A 19741-nucleotide genomic window follows, 5' to 3' on the forward strand; every position below is an offset into this window, starting at 1 on the left:
CTGACATTCTCACGTGCATACAGTATAGACAAAGTATCAGTTTACTGCAATTTACAGGCTGCTAAATCAACTTAAGGAAGGCAGATACATGTTCATTAATCTCTACCAAAGATCACTTGGAGTCCAAAGTCACTCTGCCCATCACATGGTGTGCCAAACCGTGTGCTTGCACACATGATGGTTTCCCCAGATCCCCGTAAAGAGCAGAAGAGAGCATTAGTTGCTCGTATTAATTCCTTTTTATTTCAACAAAACATGCTGTAAAAAATTAACAGATCTGTTAGCATTTACAATGCTTACAAAGCAGAATGTATTTTAAAAGCAATTTTTAGTATGGTTTTCATAAATATTGCTAATTTAAACATTTACTATAAACCTATTTTTAAATGTTAACATTTTGGCCAAAATTCAATATTTCATTTTACAGATTAATTTTTCAGTGAAATATTTCTTATTTGCAATATTTTATAACATGACTTCTGGTGCTTGGGATATCCAGCCCCCTTTCCCCTTCCCTAATACAGCAGTAAAGACATATAAACATGCCATTTAAATTAAAGGAAGAAATGGAGTAAGTGAGACCCCGGACTGCAAAAATATATACAAGCATTTACCTTTTTCCTGAACTAAACATTTCAACCATAAAAATATTAAACAGCCTCACCCTATAGAACTAGGGCTATGGCTATTTCAACTATAACTATTCTTTATTTTAAAAATATAGGGCAGAAAGCCTTCTGGGTGATATTTATACATTAATATATCTAGGTCCCTACATGAAACATGAATCATTATGCAGAACACAAAAACTATTTTCCATAGCTTAATCTCCCATTATCTCACTTAATCTAATCTTTCTCGTAAATATGTTAGATAACTAGGCTTCATTGTAAGAATCATCAACAGAAAATATTTATCAGGCTTTTGTTCCATGAGCCATATGTTGCAAGATATTCATCAGATGTTTTGGGAGTTGGCAGACATTCCTCCAGATAAGATAAAGTCAGTTCACTTCTCATCCACCAGGGAAAAGATAAAAGTGGGTCAATTTCTCTAAAACCAGCAACATGTTTACATGCATTTCTTGGACTATGCATGGCAAAAAAAGTAAAAACACTAGAGGTCTAAGCCATTCCCCCTTCTTACAAGCACATGCTGAGGAACAACTGATCCCTTTGCATGACCTGGTACAGAAAAGCCCTCACAATAAATGTTAAGAAACATTTTCTTCCCAGATGGAAGTTCGATTGGACAGTGCCCATCTGTCCTCTTCCAACTCTAATATTAGTAGCCTTCCAAAGGGCACTGTGACACTCTGGAGGCAGAAGCAGGTATGCATTAACATGCACTACTGCCGTTTCAAGCGTCATCTCTCTTCCCATAGTTAGAAACTCATCCCATTGAAGTTTAATCAACCGGAGGAAGGAAGGCCAGGGAGAGAGCTGACCATATACAGAAAGTGCATTAATTCCAAAAGAGGAAGTATAATGTAAAATACTATTGTATGCTGTTAGAAAATTGTAATATTAATAGATAACAGGAAGTGAAAGGTGTTATCCGTCCAAATCAGAAAGAATACACACACTACAGAAGTTACTGCTCAGAAGCAACTCAGGGCCGAGTTAGTCTGAACACATTAGTTCTAACCTCTACGGAGCTACTGAATTTACTGATATATCAACATTTGGACGTCTGCAATCCTTGACTAAACTTTCTAGGACTGACTATTTCTTAGCCAATTATAGCACATCAGTTCTCCACTAAAATTATAAAGCAATACAATTTTGAGGCTGCTTTATAGCCATGTTTTAGAATCCAGTTACATGGTATACCTCTTCCTGACAACAGGATAAAATCCTAGAAGAAAACTATTTGATTGGGCACTTAACAGCAACATCAAGTCTACTTTCCATTAACACATTTGATAAGAAACAGCAATCTGCAAATGTATTCAGTGCATTTACTTGAAATCCCAGATGGTCTCATCTTTTGCAAAATGAGTGTTGAAGTACCACAGTGTTAATATTGTATCTGACATTAAGTGTGTGTATTATATGGAAATGGATCAAAATTCTTCTGAGATAGGAGAGGGAGCTCAAACATGGCAACAACCTCAGACAGGTTATCATGCCAGAATTAACAGGATTTAAAAAACAAAACAAGGTATACTCTGGACATGTGCAGTAGTTCTACACCCCCCTTAGCAATGATCTGAATCAAAATGAAACGTGAACAAGCTCCAGGAGGGGAAAAAACAAACAAACAGGCCACACTTGAGTAAGACACAACAGCCAAGCAATGGATCTGCTCATAGTACCCAGAAGCTGGCTACAAGCTGGCTCTAATAACACTGTTGTAAAGAGGCTTATGAGGATGCTGCAGCATTGCACTTCCCAGTGCATCAGTAGCAAAAGAAATGCTACTAAAAAGGAAAGACAGAGCCCAGTTTTTAAAAAACGGTCATTAAGGAGGACACATTCTAATTAATGAATTGTGAAACAAAGCAGAGCTGAGAGCTGTATTAAATCTCTAGTTAGGTCACATTTCATTTGTAGATGAATAATTTGCTGATTTGATTTCTGGAAGGGCTCTGTAGAAATCCAGAGTTAGTGGGGATAAAGTCTCAGGATAACATCCATTTACTTACACACTAGTAATTGTTTAAATAAATCCTAGTCAAGTTTACTTTACAATGAGATGTGCAACAAGCAGAGGAAGAGAAGAACATACATCACACAAGTTCATGTTCTTCGGGGTGCAAATTCACACATGTGATTACTCTTGCCCAAATCCTTCTGTTTCTTCAATTGCAAATAATAATTTTTCCTTCAACTGCTCATAACTCTTGTAGGGTGGCAGGTCCAAGCGATTGAAACTGAAAATAAAAATTAAACAACTTCTAAAAAAGAATTTAAAAAAATTAAAACACAACAAAACCAATCATTTTACTAACAGATGCACCTTGAACATAAATCCAGGGTACTCAACTCCCCACTATCCAGAGTAGAAATCACACTTATTACACAGCTATTTATTTTATATTTAGATGGAGAAAGAAAAAAAATCCACTGATAGCCTGGGTCTACACATTTTCAAAAGGTGACCAGTGATTTCAGATGTCCCTATTTTTGGGTGCAAATCTTGACACACTTGAAAGAGATTGGATTTCCAGAAGTGTGGTGCACTTATCCATTGACTAAAAATCTGATCCCTTTAAAGTGTTAAGCTGGGCACCCAAAATCATTAGTCACTTTTAAAAGTGTATGCACTGGTAATATTACTCTACTTAAAACTGCTTATTTTTTTCCCCCTGAGAAAAATGAAAATGGCTGAAGGAAAGGGTCTACCAAAGAGAGTAAGTTGCATCTTTTCTGTTTTTATTTTTTTAAGTCAAAGGGGAAATTTTCTAATATAAATGCATTGTGATTGATGGAATGAGACCAGATTAATGCTGACTTTTTTGGAAGTAAGTTTATATGCAATTTTTAAATTAAGTTACACAATAGCTGTGTAGTCTAGTTGTGCAGCTGTAGAATTTGCAGAGACAACTACCCCTTGCCACAGTATATTTGTCTGACTTTCAACTTTAAATTAAATACATTTTTGTGAAAATAACCTTGAAAATGCAACTCACGTATAAAAGAGAAGCAGTATTCTCTCCCTCAATTTGCAGACAGCAGCTTTGTGAGGTTTCAATTGACCTTTATCTCAATGATATGTCGATTCTAAAATTGGCATCTATATGTTTCAATGTCCACACTCAACTATTTCACCACTAAACATTTTAGCAGGAATATAAAGCTAAAATGCTTACCCAATCCCGAACTGCCTCCCCATGCCTTTACAGGCAGAGAATTTAAATATCATAACAAACAGATCCTCATGATTTATTCACAGTATTTCAAAAAAAATAAATGAAGCTGCCATAGAATTTTCAGTATGCTGTACGACAATGCCACAGAATATGGAGACCATGCTGTACGTTAAAGACAGGTTCTGGCTGTTGAAAGGTTCAAGTTATTTTGGAGTGAATAAGGGCAGGATTCTAACAATATATAATAATCAACTAAACTTTAAAGTCATGAAAAATTTGAGCTTCTCTTGATGCAGGAAGGAACAAATTTAGTATGTTAAAATGGCAACAGTCAGACTGTGCTGGCATTCAATCATCTTTATATAAGATTTACCACAGTAGGAAACAATTCCAGAGACCCTTACAGCTTTCGAAACTGGCAACTAATTGAGACATTCCTTTGGCCAGATGTTTATGTAACCTACACTAACAGCATGACACTGTCTCCTGATAGTGACTGCACCACATAGACAGAGTTACAGGTCCTTGCCTCTGTGCTAACAGATTTTGTCTTTTAGCTCAAGCAGTAGAAGCTCATGCTTTTAGATCTGGAGGTTCCGGGTTCAATGACTGCAGGTGACTTGCCCAAGGATATTCTTACAAAAGACAGCTGGCTATGAGCTAAGATTAAAGCTTTATTTATAGAAAGTGCAGTTACAAAGAAAAAAATTGCTATATAAGAAACAACTTGAAGTCAGAAAAAGAAAAGGAGTACTTGTGGCACCTTAGAGACTAACCAATTTATTTGAGCATAAGCTTTCGTGAGCTACAGCTCACTTCATCGCATGAAGTGAGCTGTAGCTCACGAAAGCTTATGCTCAAATAAACTGTTTAGTCTCTAAGGTGCCACAAGTCCTCCTTTTCTTTTTGCGAATACAGACTAACACGGCTGTTACTCTGAAACTTGAAGTCAGAGTTACAGCTATTCATAATTTCTGACTATCCTGGCTCCATTTTGTGTCAATACTTTATTTTTACTGAAACATCTATCTCAGCTGTAGAGCACTAGTCCAATGTATCCCCCATACCACACCCCAAAAAGCAGTCTCAATATCATTTGTGCCCTCCCTGCCATACTCCAAAGCATTTATACATTTCATGCAATATAAATACTTGACTCCTAACATGTCCATCAAAACATGCCAAGCACCAAACTATCAACTGAGGCACAACCAGTGCCGGAAGAAATGCTTTCTATCTGGATCTAGCTGTAGAAGGAAAATAACTAGGATTATGTGATGCTCATCATAGAATATAAGGGTTGGAAGGGACCTCAGGAGGTCATCTAGTCCAACCCCCTGCTCAAAGCAGAACCAATCCCCAACTAAATCATCCCAGCCACGGCTTTGTCAAGCCTGACCTTAAAAACCTCTTAGGAAGGAGATTCTACCACCTCCCTAGATAATCCATTCCAGTGCTTCACCACCCTCTAGTGAAAAAGTTTTTCCTAATATCCAACCTAGACTTGAGACCATTACTCCTTGTTCTGTCATCTGGTACCACTGAGAACAGTCTAGATACATTCTCTTTGGAACCCCCTTTCAGGTAGTTGAAAGCAGCTATCAACCCCCCCCCCCCCCATTCTTCTTGTCTGCACACTAAATAATCCCAGTTCCCTCAGCCTTCTCCTCATAAGTCATGTGCTCCAGCCCCCTAATCATTTTTGTTGCCCTCCGCTGGACTCTTTCCAATTTTCCCACATCCTTCTTGAAGTGTGGGGTCAGTTTCCTTTTACAGGCAGTTCCACTTTTGCAGAGGGTATTGTTTGCTACAGCTGGCCAGAAAAACAAATGGAGGGCAATAAATATGTAAATCAAGTTAAAAAAATAAATGGTTGATTACCCACTGGAAACAAATATGTGGATCACTAAGGTTTAGAGTAAGAACTATAAAATTGTTTTGGTTCTATACTAAACTACGATTCAGTTCAAAATGATTATCCATACTTAAGGCTCGACTCCAAAAGGTCCTGGGCATTCTCCACTTTCGCTAAAGCTAATGTAGGATTTGCAGAATACAGGGTGATTATGGCTGTAAAGCAGATTCCAGGCCAGAGTTAATTTTTCTTTGTAATCTCTGGACCCCTATATATTTGAGCATCACTTATGCTTAGAGTCCCAAAATAAACTGTTGCTATATTAACCCTTGCTAAAATATTAAAGTAGTCTAACAAAGGATTATTAGAAGGACAATAATATTCTAATCTAACGAGTACTCACCAAGTATGACTTCTGGGTAACCAGTTTTCTTTTCCAACTTTTTCAATACAAAACTTTTGGGGTCCATTGCTCCCTGCAATAAAAATCAAGTATTTTAAAGTGATACCCATATTTGCAACTGGCATGAGAAAGTGTGGGACATAGCTAGCTTTCCTTAATGCAGTAGATAATATTCTACACATCAAATCTAAAGCACCCCAAAAAGACAAGATTATCTTTACTGGCAATAGAAGAATAAAGAAGTCTGCCTTCAATCACTCATCTCCAGCCAGATCAAACCATTTACATGGTGAAGTGCACAAACTTAAAGAAATGGTTTTGAAGGCAGTCTGGGAGCACTCGAGATCAGTGTATGTTTTTCTCCACCCTGCCATGGTTGAAATATAATGGGGAATTATGAGAATAGCTAGTGAAATGTATTTGATTTGATTCATTACAAAAAAGCTGTTCATAAACAATCACAAAATACAATTTGTCCTTTTAAAAAATGAGCTAATACATTAGAAGGATTATTCTACATACCCATGAGGTCAGCAAATCCTCCAACTGGTAATCTGCATGTTCCTGTAACAAACTGCAATAGTCGCATTCTCTTCTCATTGTCTATTTCTTTCACAAACTGAAAGGGAACGAATATAAAACAGATATGTAGGTGCGCCTTCTACACACAATTATTTTTACAAAGAACATCTATGACCATAAATTAACCAATTAGTTATATTACTGTGAAAATCCTCTGGAGCAGTAATAGTATGCATTAATAAAGTCTCTCTCAGCACCTTACAAAGTTAGGGAAGCATTATGATCCCCATTTCACAAATCAGGCACTGAATAGAGAGGTTAAATTACTTGCCCGAAAGAACATGAGTTAGGTGAAGAGGAACATAAAAAGTTACATGTTATGTTACATTTAAGTTACTTGGTTTCTTTATTCAGAATTAAGAACATGTTAGGTTTCTGTCTGCATAAGTGACTACCAGAATTTTCTTTGGAGCGCATCAAGATAGCTCCTAAATATTTTTATTTTAGGAAAGACAGAAAATAGGTTTCTGAAAAATATTCTAAAATACTAACTGTCCAAAAGGTGATCATCATTTAATACTACACCGTTCTAATCTTCATTTTGAAGATCAGACACTCAGTATCCAACATTTGACATGCTAACGTCTGACTGAAAGATCGGCTTTCTACTGGTGTAACAGGAAACATACCCTTCCTGGGACTATATTCCCATGTTGGTGGCTGTATTAATATACTGGGGGAGGAGGGAAGAGAGCAGAATGTAATTTTGATAACAGAAAAATTAAACTCCGGTTGAATAACTAAGCTGTAGTGCCTATTGCCAACAGCCAAACATCTAGTTCTCCAAGGGTCATGGCAGTCATAAGGGAATTAATGTCTCCAGAACCTGCAGGAAAATATGTATTTCCAGGCTTGCTGTATGCAGGGACTGACAGTAGCATCACTAATGCTCTGTCTCCATTTCAGATTCACACTTTGTAATAAAGCCCAGGGGACGCAGAGGGACAGCTGGGCAGGATACTGGAGTACCTTTAGTGCTTTGGGGTTCAGAATGGTCAGTAGCGCCAGTCACTAGCTGCCCCTACAAGGCAGGTTTTTACTCCTAAATTGAGGAAACCTGTTAACAAGTCTCTCTGATCTTAGGTCCATCCCAGCAGAAGTTGTGAAATACTTTATCATAAAGCTGAAAACCATCAGCACTGCTAGGGCAACTACTTCTTCACACCTTATGGCCATTTCTTTCTTTTAGCAGGTAGCATGTTTTCCTGATCTGTGTAGGGCTTTATTAATAAGATGCATGATAGAAGGGTGGGTTTTGCTGCAAGTTCTTAGATAGAAAGAAAGGCTACTTACTTTCTCCTAACTGTTGTTCTGAGTTGTGTTGCATATGTCCATTACACTGTAGGCATCTGCACTGGTGCTGGAGAATTTTCCCCAGCAATACCCACTGGGCAGCCCTGCCCACTGCTCAGCTCCTCAGAGGGCAGAAAAGCCTCATCCCTCCTCCAGTTCCTTTGCTCTAGAATCCAGTGGTAGACTCTGATGCACTGGGGTAGAAGGGTGGGTCGTGTAACAGACACATGCAACACATTTAGAAAAACAGCAGTCACAAGAAGGTCACTAACTGCTTTTTCTTCTTTGAGTGCTTACATATGTCCATTACATTGTAGGTGACTCCCAAGCTGTTACCTCAGGAGGTGGGGCTCCAAGTCTCATCAGAAGAGGGACTGTAGGACTGCCTTGCCTACGTCTGGATCTTTCCTTGAAGCAACAGTCTGGAATGTCTGGTAAAAGTACAGACCGAGGACCATGCTGTTGCTCTACAAACGTCTGCAGGAAATGGGGTAAACTGTTCCAGAAAGGCAGGAAAGGGCCAGATGGATCCAGGTCAACTGGCACGCTGTCCTCAAATGAGTCAAATCTGCTATTTTGAGGACTGGGGATGCCTTTACCTGAGGAAAAGGCAGGCATCTGCTGCCTCCTCTGTGATCTTTTCCTCTTCTTAGGTTGGTCTGCCTGATGGTAATATTGCTGTCTAGGCTGGTATAGAGGATGATATAGTGTCCTTTTCATTGTGGGGGTGTAGAGTCCCAAGCACTTCAGAACTATTCTTATCAGAGAATCATAGAAATGCAGGCCTGGAAGGGACCTCAAGAGGTCATCTAGTCCAGCCCCCTGCACTGAGGCAGGACCACCTATTATCTAGCCCATCCCCTGACAGGGGTTTGTCTAACCTGATCTTAAAAACATCCAATGACAGAGATTCAACAACCTTCCTAGGTAATCCATTCCAGTGCTTAACTGCCCTGACAGTTTCCTAATGTCTAATTTAAATCTCCCATGCTGCAATTAAAGGCAATTACTTCTTTCCTGTTCTCAGTGAATAAGGAGAACAATTTATCACCCTCTTCTTTAGAGCAACCCTTTAGGTACTTCCCCCCTCAGTCTTCTCTTCTTCTGACTAAAGAAACCCAGTGTTTTCAATTTTTCCACATAGGTCATGTTTTCTAGACCTTTAATCATTGTTGTTGTTCTTCTCCGGACTTTCTCCAATCTGTCCACATCTTTTCTGAAGTGTGGTGCCCAGAACTGGACACAATACTCCAGTTGAGATCTTAACAGTGTTGAGTAGAGTGGAAGAATTACTTCTCATGTCTTGCTTCCAACACTCCCACAAATGCATCCCAGAATGATGTTTGCTTTTTTTGCAAGTGTTGATTCTCATTTTGTTTATGATCCACTATAACCCCAGATTCTTCTCTGCAGTACTCCTTCCTAGGCAGTCATTTTCCATTTTGTATTTGTGCAATCAATTCTTCCTTCCTAAGTGTACTACTTTGCATTTGTCCCAACTGAATTTTAGCCTATTTATTTCAGACTATTTCTCCAGTTTGTCATCATATAGAATTCCAATCCTGTTCTCCAAAGTGCCTGTAACCCCTCCTAGAACCGCAAACTTTATAAGTGCACTCTTTATGCCATTGTCCAAATCATTCATGAAGATACTGAATAGAACAAGACCTAGGACAGATCCCTGTGGGACCCCACTTGATATGACCTTTCAACGTGACAGTGAACTAAAACAGTACAACTGTCCAACCAATCGTGCACTCACCATATAGTAGTTTCATCTAGGCAAATTTCCCTAGTTTGCTTATGAGAAGGTCATGAGAGACAGTAGCAAAAACCTTAAGAAAATTGAGATATATCACATCAACTGCTTCGCCCCCCATCTACAAGGTTTGTTACTCTGTCAAGGAAAGATATTAGGTTGGCATGACATGATTTGTTCTTGACAAATTCATGTTGACTGTTATTTATCACCTTATTATCTTCTAGGTGCTTACAAATTAATTGTTTATTTGCTCCATAATCTTTCCAGGTACTGAAGTTAAGCTGACAGGTCTATAATTCCCTGGGTTGTCCTTATTCCCACTTTATAGATAGGTACTATATTTGCCCTTTTCCAGTCATCTGGGATCTCTGCAGTCCTCCATGAGTTCTCAACAATTGCTAATGGCTCAGAGATCTCTTCAGTCAGTTTCTTAAGTATTCCAGGATGTATTTTGTCTGGCACTGCCAACTTGAAGACATCTAACTTGTCTAAGTACAGTAATTCTTAACTTGTTCTTTCCCAGATTTAGCCTTAGAAACTATCCCATTTACACTGATGTTTACTATGTTATTCGTCTGATCACTGCTAATCTTTTTGCTGAAAACAAACAAAAAAGGCATTTAACACTTCAGCCATTGCTGTGTTCTCTATTTCTATGGAGTGCTTTAGAGTGTGCAGTCTTATCTGTTCTGGAAAAGAACAAGGCACACCTTTCTAAGGGGAAGCCCCTTAATCGTTTGTTGCACCTCTACTGGGATTCCCAAGAATTGCATCATTACATCTGTTGCCATAGACTGAGAAGTGTGCAGCACTGAATAAGCTATGAGGCAATCCTCAGCCATGAGTGACTGAAACTGCTCCCTTGAATCTTCAGGCAGCTTGGTGACTAAACAGGATATGGCTTCCTACTTGGAGAAGTCATACTGCAACAATCAGGTGTGATAGTTGGCAATCTGAAGTTATAGATTTCCTTGGAATAAATTTTTCCGCCAAAAACACCAAGCTTTTTAGTGTCTGTCTTGGGGTGACCTAGCAACAGCTCTGACAAATTTTCTCATTCATTATGGATCCATCTAAAAAGTCAGGAGTGGATGTAGATAGAACTGCTCAAATCCTGGGATGGAACCTGGTATTTTCGTTCTGCTTGTCTGACAACCGGAGAATGGAGGAAGGTGTCAGCCAGATCATTTTGTCTGGCTGCATGATAGCCTAACATAAAAAACATAAGAACCAACACACTGGATCAGACTAATGATCCACCTAGCCCAGTCTCCTGTCTTCTGTCCGTGGCCAATGCCAGGTGCTTCAGAGGGAATGAACAGAACAGGCAATTGAGTGATCCACCCTGTCGTCCACTCCCAGCTTCTGGTAGTCAGAGGCTAGGAGTTGCATCCCTGACCATCTTGACAAATAGCCATCGATGGAACTATTCACCATGAACTTGTCTAATTTGTTTTTTGAACGCCATTATAGTTTTGGCTTTCGCAATATCCCCTGACAATGAGTTCCACAGGTTGACTGTGTTGTGTGAAGTACTTCCTTCTGTTAATTTTAAACCTGCTGCTTAAATAATTTCATTGGATGACCCCTAGTATTTGTGTTATATGACGGGGTAAGCAACACTTCCTTATTCACTTTCCCCACAGCAGTTATGATTTCACAGACCTCTGTCATATTCCCCCTTAGTCGTCTCTTTTCTAAGCTGAACAGCCAGTCTTTTTACTCTCTCTCGTCATATGGAAGCTGTTCCATCCCCATAACCAAATTTGTTGCCCTTCTTTATACTTTTTTCAATTCTAATATCTTTTTTTTTGATGGGGTGACCAGAACTGCATGCAGTACTTAAGGTGTGGGTGTACCACGGATTTATATCGTGGCATTAAGATAATTACTGTCCTATCCATCCCTTTCCCAGTGGTTCCATCATTCTGTTAGTTTATTTGATTGCCACCGCACATTGAGCAGACGTTTTCAGAGAGCCAACCATGACTCCAAGATCTCTTTCTTGAGTGGTAACAACTAATTTAGACTCCATCTTTTTGTATGTATAGTTGGGATTATGTTTTCCAATGTGCATTACTTTGCACAAATAAAGTGGAACTGGACCTATTATGGTAGCACAGACTTGCTTTGTGATTTTGGTTTTTACTCATCGTGCTGTAGCATCGTCCCACTCCTTCTGTAATTCTTACTTTTAAAGATAAAGGAAAAATCAACCACAAACCTGCCAAAACCACATAATGTGTTTGCTGGTCCTGGTGTAGTGCCGATAGATGGTGTGTCTCTGCCAGTCATTCAAGTCAATCTCTTGCATTCCGCATAAAAGCACCTTTTTCGGGGGAGAATATAGAAGTATAAGCTAATATTTTGTTTCAATGGCTTCTATAGAGTGGCAGCAAAGGACATCTGTGCTTGCACTTGGAAACACCTACTATGACTGTATATTCACTTTTTATTTTAAAGTAGCTGCTTGCTTCCACCTATCAATAAGCAGTAATGCTGGTGACCTCACAGACACAGAGCTTTATTCAGACCTACTATAGGAAAGGGTAATCTCTGATTATGAAGAAACCAGACAGAATGGGATAATCTTCCCTAATGAAAAGATGAACAACTGCCTGTTTTTGGACCTCAAATATAGAGCTCGGTTAAAAGAAATATTAAAAATGACTACCCAGTGTGAACAGTAACACTGCTCTCTTCTGTGTATATAACTTCTCCATATTTTTGTTTTTAAATAAAAAATGCTTCCTGGGGGAAATGTATTAACCAAAGAAACTGTTTAGGAAAAATTTTCACCACTAACCAACAGTTTCTTCAACAATCACACAGCTCTGTTTTGCAAATTGAGGGCTGGATTCCCATTGAGTCTTGTTCACTTTAATTGCAACCGTACTTACCCATACCCAAATAAGTCCCTCACCTCTAGTTCCTTGGCATCAAAGTACTGCAAGTACTGCTGTGGAAGAATTTCATTGAAGCCTTCAAAGAAAGCTTGTGTCTGTTCTTCAACACCTCGGGAAAGTCTCCATTCTGCTACCAACCTGGAAAAGGAAGAAGATAAGGTAATCTGTCATTTAAACTGTCCCAAGCTGCCCAGATCCACATTTCTTTTGTTAGCCCACTTTGTGATGAACTGTGAACTATGTTAAAGAGTATTATGGAAAGTTCTGAGGACCAAACACCACATAATTTGTAACCTTATCTCAATACAGTGCAAACCAGCATTGAAGTGAAAGTTAAAACCTTTCATTTCTGACCATTCCGCTAAGAAAAAGCTTACATGATCAAAGAGAAGGCGGTATCTATCCAGCGATTATACTAATGAGTGCACAGCAGTCCCCAGGTATTCAAGAAAAAAGCAAAAAACTGTATTTTTGTCCAATATTCTCCCCAGAAATCTCAGTCATTAACCATGAAAAGGGAAAAACTAGGTCAAGTTGTACTGGTGAAGATAATGAGGACTGCTAGCTTACCAAGAAACGACTATGTCCATTTGGAAAGTTCCATATTTGTGTCTGTTAATCATGAAACTTTGCTCTGTGTCAGAAATTCCACTCTCCATAAATAAAAGGGTGAAAAGCAGGCAGGAGACCCGGAGAACCTGAACCCAGGGAGAAGCAGATATTATGCTGAATTCAAGCCTAACCTGGAGAATTGGAGTCTAGAGGAGAGAAGGCTAATTTCGGATATCAATCCTAGCAACTCAGGAGACAAAGCAGGGTACAGAGGAAGAGACAGAGAAGTGGGAGTGCAATAGGAATCCAAGCTTTACCTGGGCTGCTGGAAGCTAGAAGAGAAGGGTTTTTTTTTTTGCAGATTCTGTTCAGGGGTTTTTCTATTAATATCTTCCAAAATATAAAAGTGTTCCCTATCTAATGTGTTACCCTTTGTGTGACTTAGTGTTATTTATTTAGAAATGTTCGACACTATCACAGCTCAGTCATGTAATTATACCAAGACCTGCCAACCAACAGTAATCTTAATAGAATAAATCATTTAGAAATGAAAAAATGAGATTGAGTTTATTCTCTGCCTCCAATACACATCACTGGTGTAAGGTATTATTTCAGAAAGTCCATATCTGTAAGGAGGGTTTTCGTACTATAGCAAATTTGGAGGAATTGACTTCAATATTAACAAGTTTACTTGGCCCATACACTCCTGCATTCCCTTTGCTAGTATTCAACATAACAGTGTCTTTTTCAAATAAAGAATCCCTCCCACCCAACACAGCTTCAGAATGTTCCTGTGGTGAAGTCAATCTCATATTTACCACCATGTTTTCCAGGCCTCTGACTGTGACATCACAAAATAAGCATTTTGACTGCACTACAGGCGCAACTAACAGACAACCGGCTGAGAACAGAACTTCTAAACATATTTTTGATAAACAGACAATAAGAAAGAAACATTAAAAAACACATGACATGTAAACAAAAGTTTTAAATCTGACAGTATAAAAGTGGTAGGCTAGTATCTCAGTAGACTCTGAAATGGTTTATAATCTAACGTTCAGATTTTTGACTACCAGAGCATATTGGACATTAAGCTTGAACATCTTCAGTATAAAAGTGGCTCTTCAGCTTCTTTTAAAAGTCACTTTTCAGAAACAACATCCAGAACAGTCACTTGCTGCTAACATTATGAGTTGTTCATTTAAAGTATTTCTGTGGGCTTTAAATTATGTAGCTAGACAAATTCAACTCCTGCTTTAACTAGGGAAAGAAATAGATGGAGGTAAAGAAATAGATTAAAAAAAACTTCATTTGTTCTTACCTAATATATTCGTCTTTATTTTCTTCTGTGACCAGAATGTTGCTACCATTAGGTTTCAAATCATGGCTCTTTATTTCGCCTAGAATTTCTTTATCCACTGAGAAATACATTTCCAAGCCACATTCTTCAATATTGTTTTCTCTGCAAGAAGCAAACCCCACGTATTGTAAAGAACTGCAAAGAAATCCTGTGCCAATTAGATGAGGTTTTTAATCAAGAGTCTTATTAAATAAACTTTTTCGGAGTTCATGACTCAAGTTAAGAATCACTTTTGACTACTTTCCAATAAAAGCTATGTCTCTAATGCTACATGTGCACTTTTCTACTTGTACAATGTGTGCAGGCTAAACAGTAATTTAGTTGGATGGCTTTGCATCAGCAACACATGCCCTCTCATGATTACAAGGATCGTTTATTGTTATTTCCCTCTTGTAGGTCTTTCAGCAGGGCTTTTCTGCCATTTTCAGCTTATGCAGAGTGAAGTACTTGATATCTGGAGTTAACGTGATCGTACTGTATCAAAAAATGCATCCCTGCATTCCCCCCCTTTAGCTGATGATGATATACCAAGCTGATTTTATGATGGAACTTTTGACTTTAAAGCCGATAAATATATAAGCTCTAGTGATTATACTTCCTTTCTAAGCCTCAGTTTCATGGGTACCTTGCTCAAACCCCAATTACTAGCTAAAGTTCCCTTCACTCAGTCTTAAACTGCTAAGCCACTGGGCCTTTCTGTGGTGACTCTGCAGGTGTGGGACTGACTTCTTTATGAAACCGGTCTCAATCAATTTCTCCCTAGTTTTAAATATAGCTCAGTGTCACAGAATCATAGGAATGTAGGACTGGAAGGAACTTCAAGGGGTCTTCCAGTCCAGTCCCCTGCACTCAAGTAGAACTAAGTAAGTATTGTCTTTTTATTAAAATTTATTATTCCAAAAAGTGTTTTTAAGTTTGACCCTTAAAAGACTTGTAATTATTGTTTCCTACTCCCAGTTTCCATTTCCTTCATTTTAAAGAGACTCCTCCCTGTTTTTATTTGTTAAGTTTATAAGGCGTTTTAAAACTACATTCTTCATATTATTTTATTATAAAATAAAGCATCTTGAGTGCTCCAGCAATGCAGATGCTTTATAAATAATAACTACAATCCTATAGTTTTTGCTACTGATGACATCCACAGGGCCCGTTTTTCTCTTATATTTACATTATTATGGATCAGCTCCTTGTTAATCATCAGGTTGAATCTAGCTTTCCATTTTTTGGCGTTATTTTCAAATCTTCCTCCACTTTCCCCAGAAAGTAATTAATCTTACTGAAATTTTTAATATTACACCTCAATCAAGAATAGAGTTTTTTCTGGAAGTTTGCTTAAAAAAAATCTTAAAGTTATGATGTTTTCTAAATACACCTGAAGTTTTATAACTTGTTTTTACTCAACTTTCCAAAATGACTTGGGCCAACAAACTCTAAATTTGTTTTGTCTCCCTTGCAGGGGAGAAGGGCCCTTCAAGGTAGGGGAAAACTATGAGGTACGGGTGCATAGAGCATGGACAGGATATTGAGAGGGCATAGATGGGAGAGAAAAGAGGTGAAAGGTCATGGGGTCAAAGGAGGGGGTGCAAGGAAGCAGAGGAGTCAAGGATACGAAGAGGCAGAGGGGTTTTAATCAAGTTTAACTTTGAAGTGCTTTAAATGCTTTAGAAATACTTTTTTTTTTTTTTTTTTACACACTATGGAGCATATTTTTTTGAAAGTTTTATGAGACAAGTAGAATTTGGATGGGGTGACTGATGAAGGATTAGATGGAAGTGAGGATAAGTTGAGATCCACTAACTGTTCATTTCAGACATCCTAATACTTGGCCTATTTTTGGTTTTGTTTTTTCATAAAAAGAAAAGTAATACTGGGCTTGGGTATTAGCTGATTCCACTGAAACACCTTTTACATTAACTTACACTGAAGATGTTTTTTTTTAAATATTGAATCTACTGTTAGGGAAACAATATTTGATTATCTATTCAGACATTTCTATTTCCAACAATGTGTAAGACTGCTTATGCTCAGATTAATTCAACGGGAAAACAAGCAGAAACAGAATTCTAGTTTATGCAATATTTAGTGAATTATGGAGGACAGTTAACCTTAGCATTACCGAACTACTGAACATGTAGGTTGGAATTATAGTAAAATGCAAGAAGTTCAGTGCTGGTCTGCAATTTATACAGTTCTGTTATTCAAAATCTGTCTGCAAAACATTTCAAATTTACATCTAAATTACACAAATAAAATGAAACATCAAAAACATCTGGATTTTTATTTAAAGAACGAATTAGAAAGTTAGAAACTCACTTTACCCAGATGAGAGAGTTGTAAAACTCTGGATCAACAGATTCTAAATCCTTGAGTCCTGTCGGCTTGTTTAGGATACGCTTATAGAATGGCAAAGAGAAACCTGTATCTATGAATCTCACATGGAACAAAGCCTAAAAAACATGAAAACAGACCAGGAATGATCCAAAGGATGCTTGGTTACCTAATATTCCAGTATAGTGTATCAAATAAACCCTGGAGCCCAAAGGTGTTGTAAGATGTTCTGTAATACCATCACTACTAATGGCACACCTCAAAATGTGATCTGAATGTATTAGCTGTTACAGCCAGCCATCTGGCAACAAAGCACTAAATAGTTCATCTCTTGATTTGAAACAACTGCTGTGTTTTAAACTAACCATTTAAAAATAAACACACACTATGGTGGATGAGCACTGATTATCTGAACTTACCATGGCAATAAATCTGCCAATAAAACGGAAGTATTTCAGGTGGTCTGGATTAATGTAAGAAGCTGGGTTTATCTGTAAGCAGTAGTTATCCTTCCCTGCATATTCAAACAGGCAATACATTGGATTCAACACTTCATGTGACAACAGAAAGAACCATTCCCTGAAACCACACAAAAAACAAAAAAATCATGAAGACTTCAAAAGAAAATGGGATGACATTAGAAAGTATCCTTGCTACTACATATGCTAAAAATTATTTTAGGGATTGGCTGGTGCTCAACTGGTAAAACTGGCCTGTCCAGAAAATTATTAAGTTACCAATTGCTAACAGACAGTAGGTGTCAGTACGCTACATGGTTTACTAATGCAGCTCAAAAAAGTAGAACATCTAATGCCCAGAGTTGGCTAGTTCTCAAATGAGGACATCACTGAATTAAGCTTTAGTTTATTGTACCCATTAACATATGCCTGGGTGCTTATGTTCAGTGAGCATTTCTCGTTTAGAAAGTTAATTTCTTTTTTCTGTGGCAGATATTTACAAGGGCTGCTTTTCAAAGAGAAGCAGGAAATCTGGTAGAGATCAATTCTGACAGGTTCATATTTTAAAAAAATTATCACTATCACCTTTTGCGGAAGAGGTATCCATATTATACTACAACTTGGTTCCAATTCTTTGCTGGCAGCATAAGTTCAAGAATTCACTTTTTAACCTTAAGACTAAATACAAATTAGAATTTCCTGGTAGGAAGCATGTGTGTTTGATATTTATTTTCAAATTAAAATTCAAGTATAATCCCAAGGTTAAAAAGCAAATCGCATGAAATATACTACTGTCTCTCCCGTCACAATGTTGTCATCTTGCATTTTACATCACATTGACAATACTAAATAAGGTTACATTTGTAATGTTGCATATAAAAAAAACAAAGTATAGCAAAAACAGATCTGCAAGTAGTCTGTGCATATTCATTTTAAGTACTATAAAAAGACTTGCACATGAAGCAAATTTTGAGAATAATGAATAAGAAAGCATTTAGTAGGTATTTCAATAAATCTCTAATCTGCAGTTCATGGTTTTGTCTTATGAGTTGTGCAGAGTTGCATAAATGCTTGCTCTAAACTTTACTGAGGCACTTTAAACTTTATATATGTTCACACAGGAAGACGCATCCTCCTACAATAGTTTTGACAATGCATTTTAGAATTGGAGAGGTGATATTATAGAGAGAGAGGGGAAAACTCTCATTGGCATATTAAAAAGACAGCAAACAAAACACCTCCTTGTGGGAATCTTTCACACCAAATATTCATAGAATGAGGTGTTCAGATTGATTTGTTATGTGAAACACACATTTAGTTTACCTTGCAACACCTCCATAATCTAAACCTTCTTCTCCAGGAAAAATGACCCACAGGCGTCTTCGCAGATCCTGAGGGCTGAAGCTCATTATCTTAGTGAAAGAAAAAACATGGTTATAAAGAATAAAAGCAGCTGGTCTTGGAATATTACTATTTGCTATCCAATAGTGTGTAAATCACATTTTTCATTGACCATGAAGTGAACTAGGTGCAGTGAATAAAGCAATATTTAAGGAAATGTTTGAGGGCTTGGCAGAAACATTTCTATCCAGCGGATCAGAAGATGAAAGGTGTAAAAGTGAGACAGAAAGGAATATAAGAATTGTTAAATGGAATGTATTAGTCTAACAAGTATAGTCTTTCAACTATAAAAAGGATGAAAATCTGGACCCCAAATCAGTGGCTAATCCAAAAAGAAAACGGGGCTATTGAGGACCACCAAGATGTCACACTAAATAGTAAGCTAGCCAGGAAGAATACGAGAGAAGTCTCTAACAGACATGCTAAACAACTAAAAAAGCCACAATATAAATTCTTTAAAATGTGTTTACAAATTCACATTTTCCATTCCACAGTTTCTGCCCACAAGTAGATGCAATATAATTTTCAAGATAAAACTCATCTTTGCAGACAGGCCATATTTATTTCTGGTTCCAAGAAGAAAGTTGGATTCTACAAAGCAATTTCCTTAGTGCTATTTTTGGCATAATACCAAATTTGTGACTGTGCTGATTTGGTCAGACAGCAGACATTCACAACAATCCAGTCGATGTGGTGATTTCATATAAATCTTTGTCCAAGGACAACCAGTTTGTGCTCTCCCATGAGACCTTGAATTTGGAATGAAAGCCATATTTTAAGAGCTTTCCTAGCTATCCGCAGTTGCGATGCTAAATTCTATACTTCCACGAAATTCAACCGCTATTAATGAAAATTCTTGGTGCTGCTGAAAGATGACAGGACAGGACTCTGTACTGGTAGTGAGAGGCTCCTATTTGGAATCTGGGTTATTTTCTATGTGCCAGGTGAGTCAAAATGTGAAAGTAGGCATCTTGCAGGCCAAGAGCCACAAGCCAGCCGTGGAGATCTAAGGAGGGAATTAGGGTTG

General features: G+C 37.9%; 1 protein-coding gene across 4 annotated transcripts in view; it reads right to left on the bottom strand.

The window, feature by feature from the left end:
* Positions 1-224: 224 nt before the first annotated feature.
* ITCH (itchy E3 ubiquitin protein ligase) overlaps positions 225-19741 on the bottom strand; it is a gene marked incomplete at its 5' end in the record, with an annotated part of 114828 nt that continues 95311 nt past the window's right edge. For 3 of the 4 annotated variants that reach the window (XM_084645714.1, XM_084645711.1, XM_084645712.1), the window contains 9 exons: positions 225-2875; positions 6073-6145; positions 6595-6691; positions 11934-12038; positions 12633-12753; positions 14489-14629; positions 16841-16974; positions 17275-17434; positions 18637-18725. In XM_084645714.1, the coding sequence (XP_084501840.1) occupies positions 2776-2875; positions 6073-6145; positions 6595-6691; positions 11934-12038; positions 12633-12753; positions 14489-14629; positions 16841-16974; positions 17275-17434; positions 18637-18725 (1020 nt within the window). In that variant the 3' untranslated portion in view covers positions 225-2775. The remainder of the gene's footprint in view (positions 2876-6072; positions 6146-6594; positions 6692-11933; positions 12039-12632; positions 12754-14488; positions 14630-16840; positions 16975-17274; positions 17435-18636; positions 18726-19741) is intronic. The other variant, XM_084645713.1, reaches the window with a different exon arrangement.

The sequence above is a fragment of the Lepidochelys olivacea genome (genome assembly GCF_965140295.1).
Source record: "Lepidochelys olivacea isolate rLepOli2 genome assembly, chromosome: 13".
NCBI lineage: Eukaryota > Metazoa > Chordata > Testudines > Cheloniidae > Lepidochelys > Lepidochelys olivacea.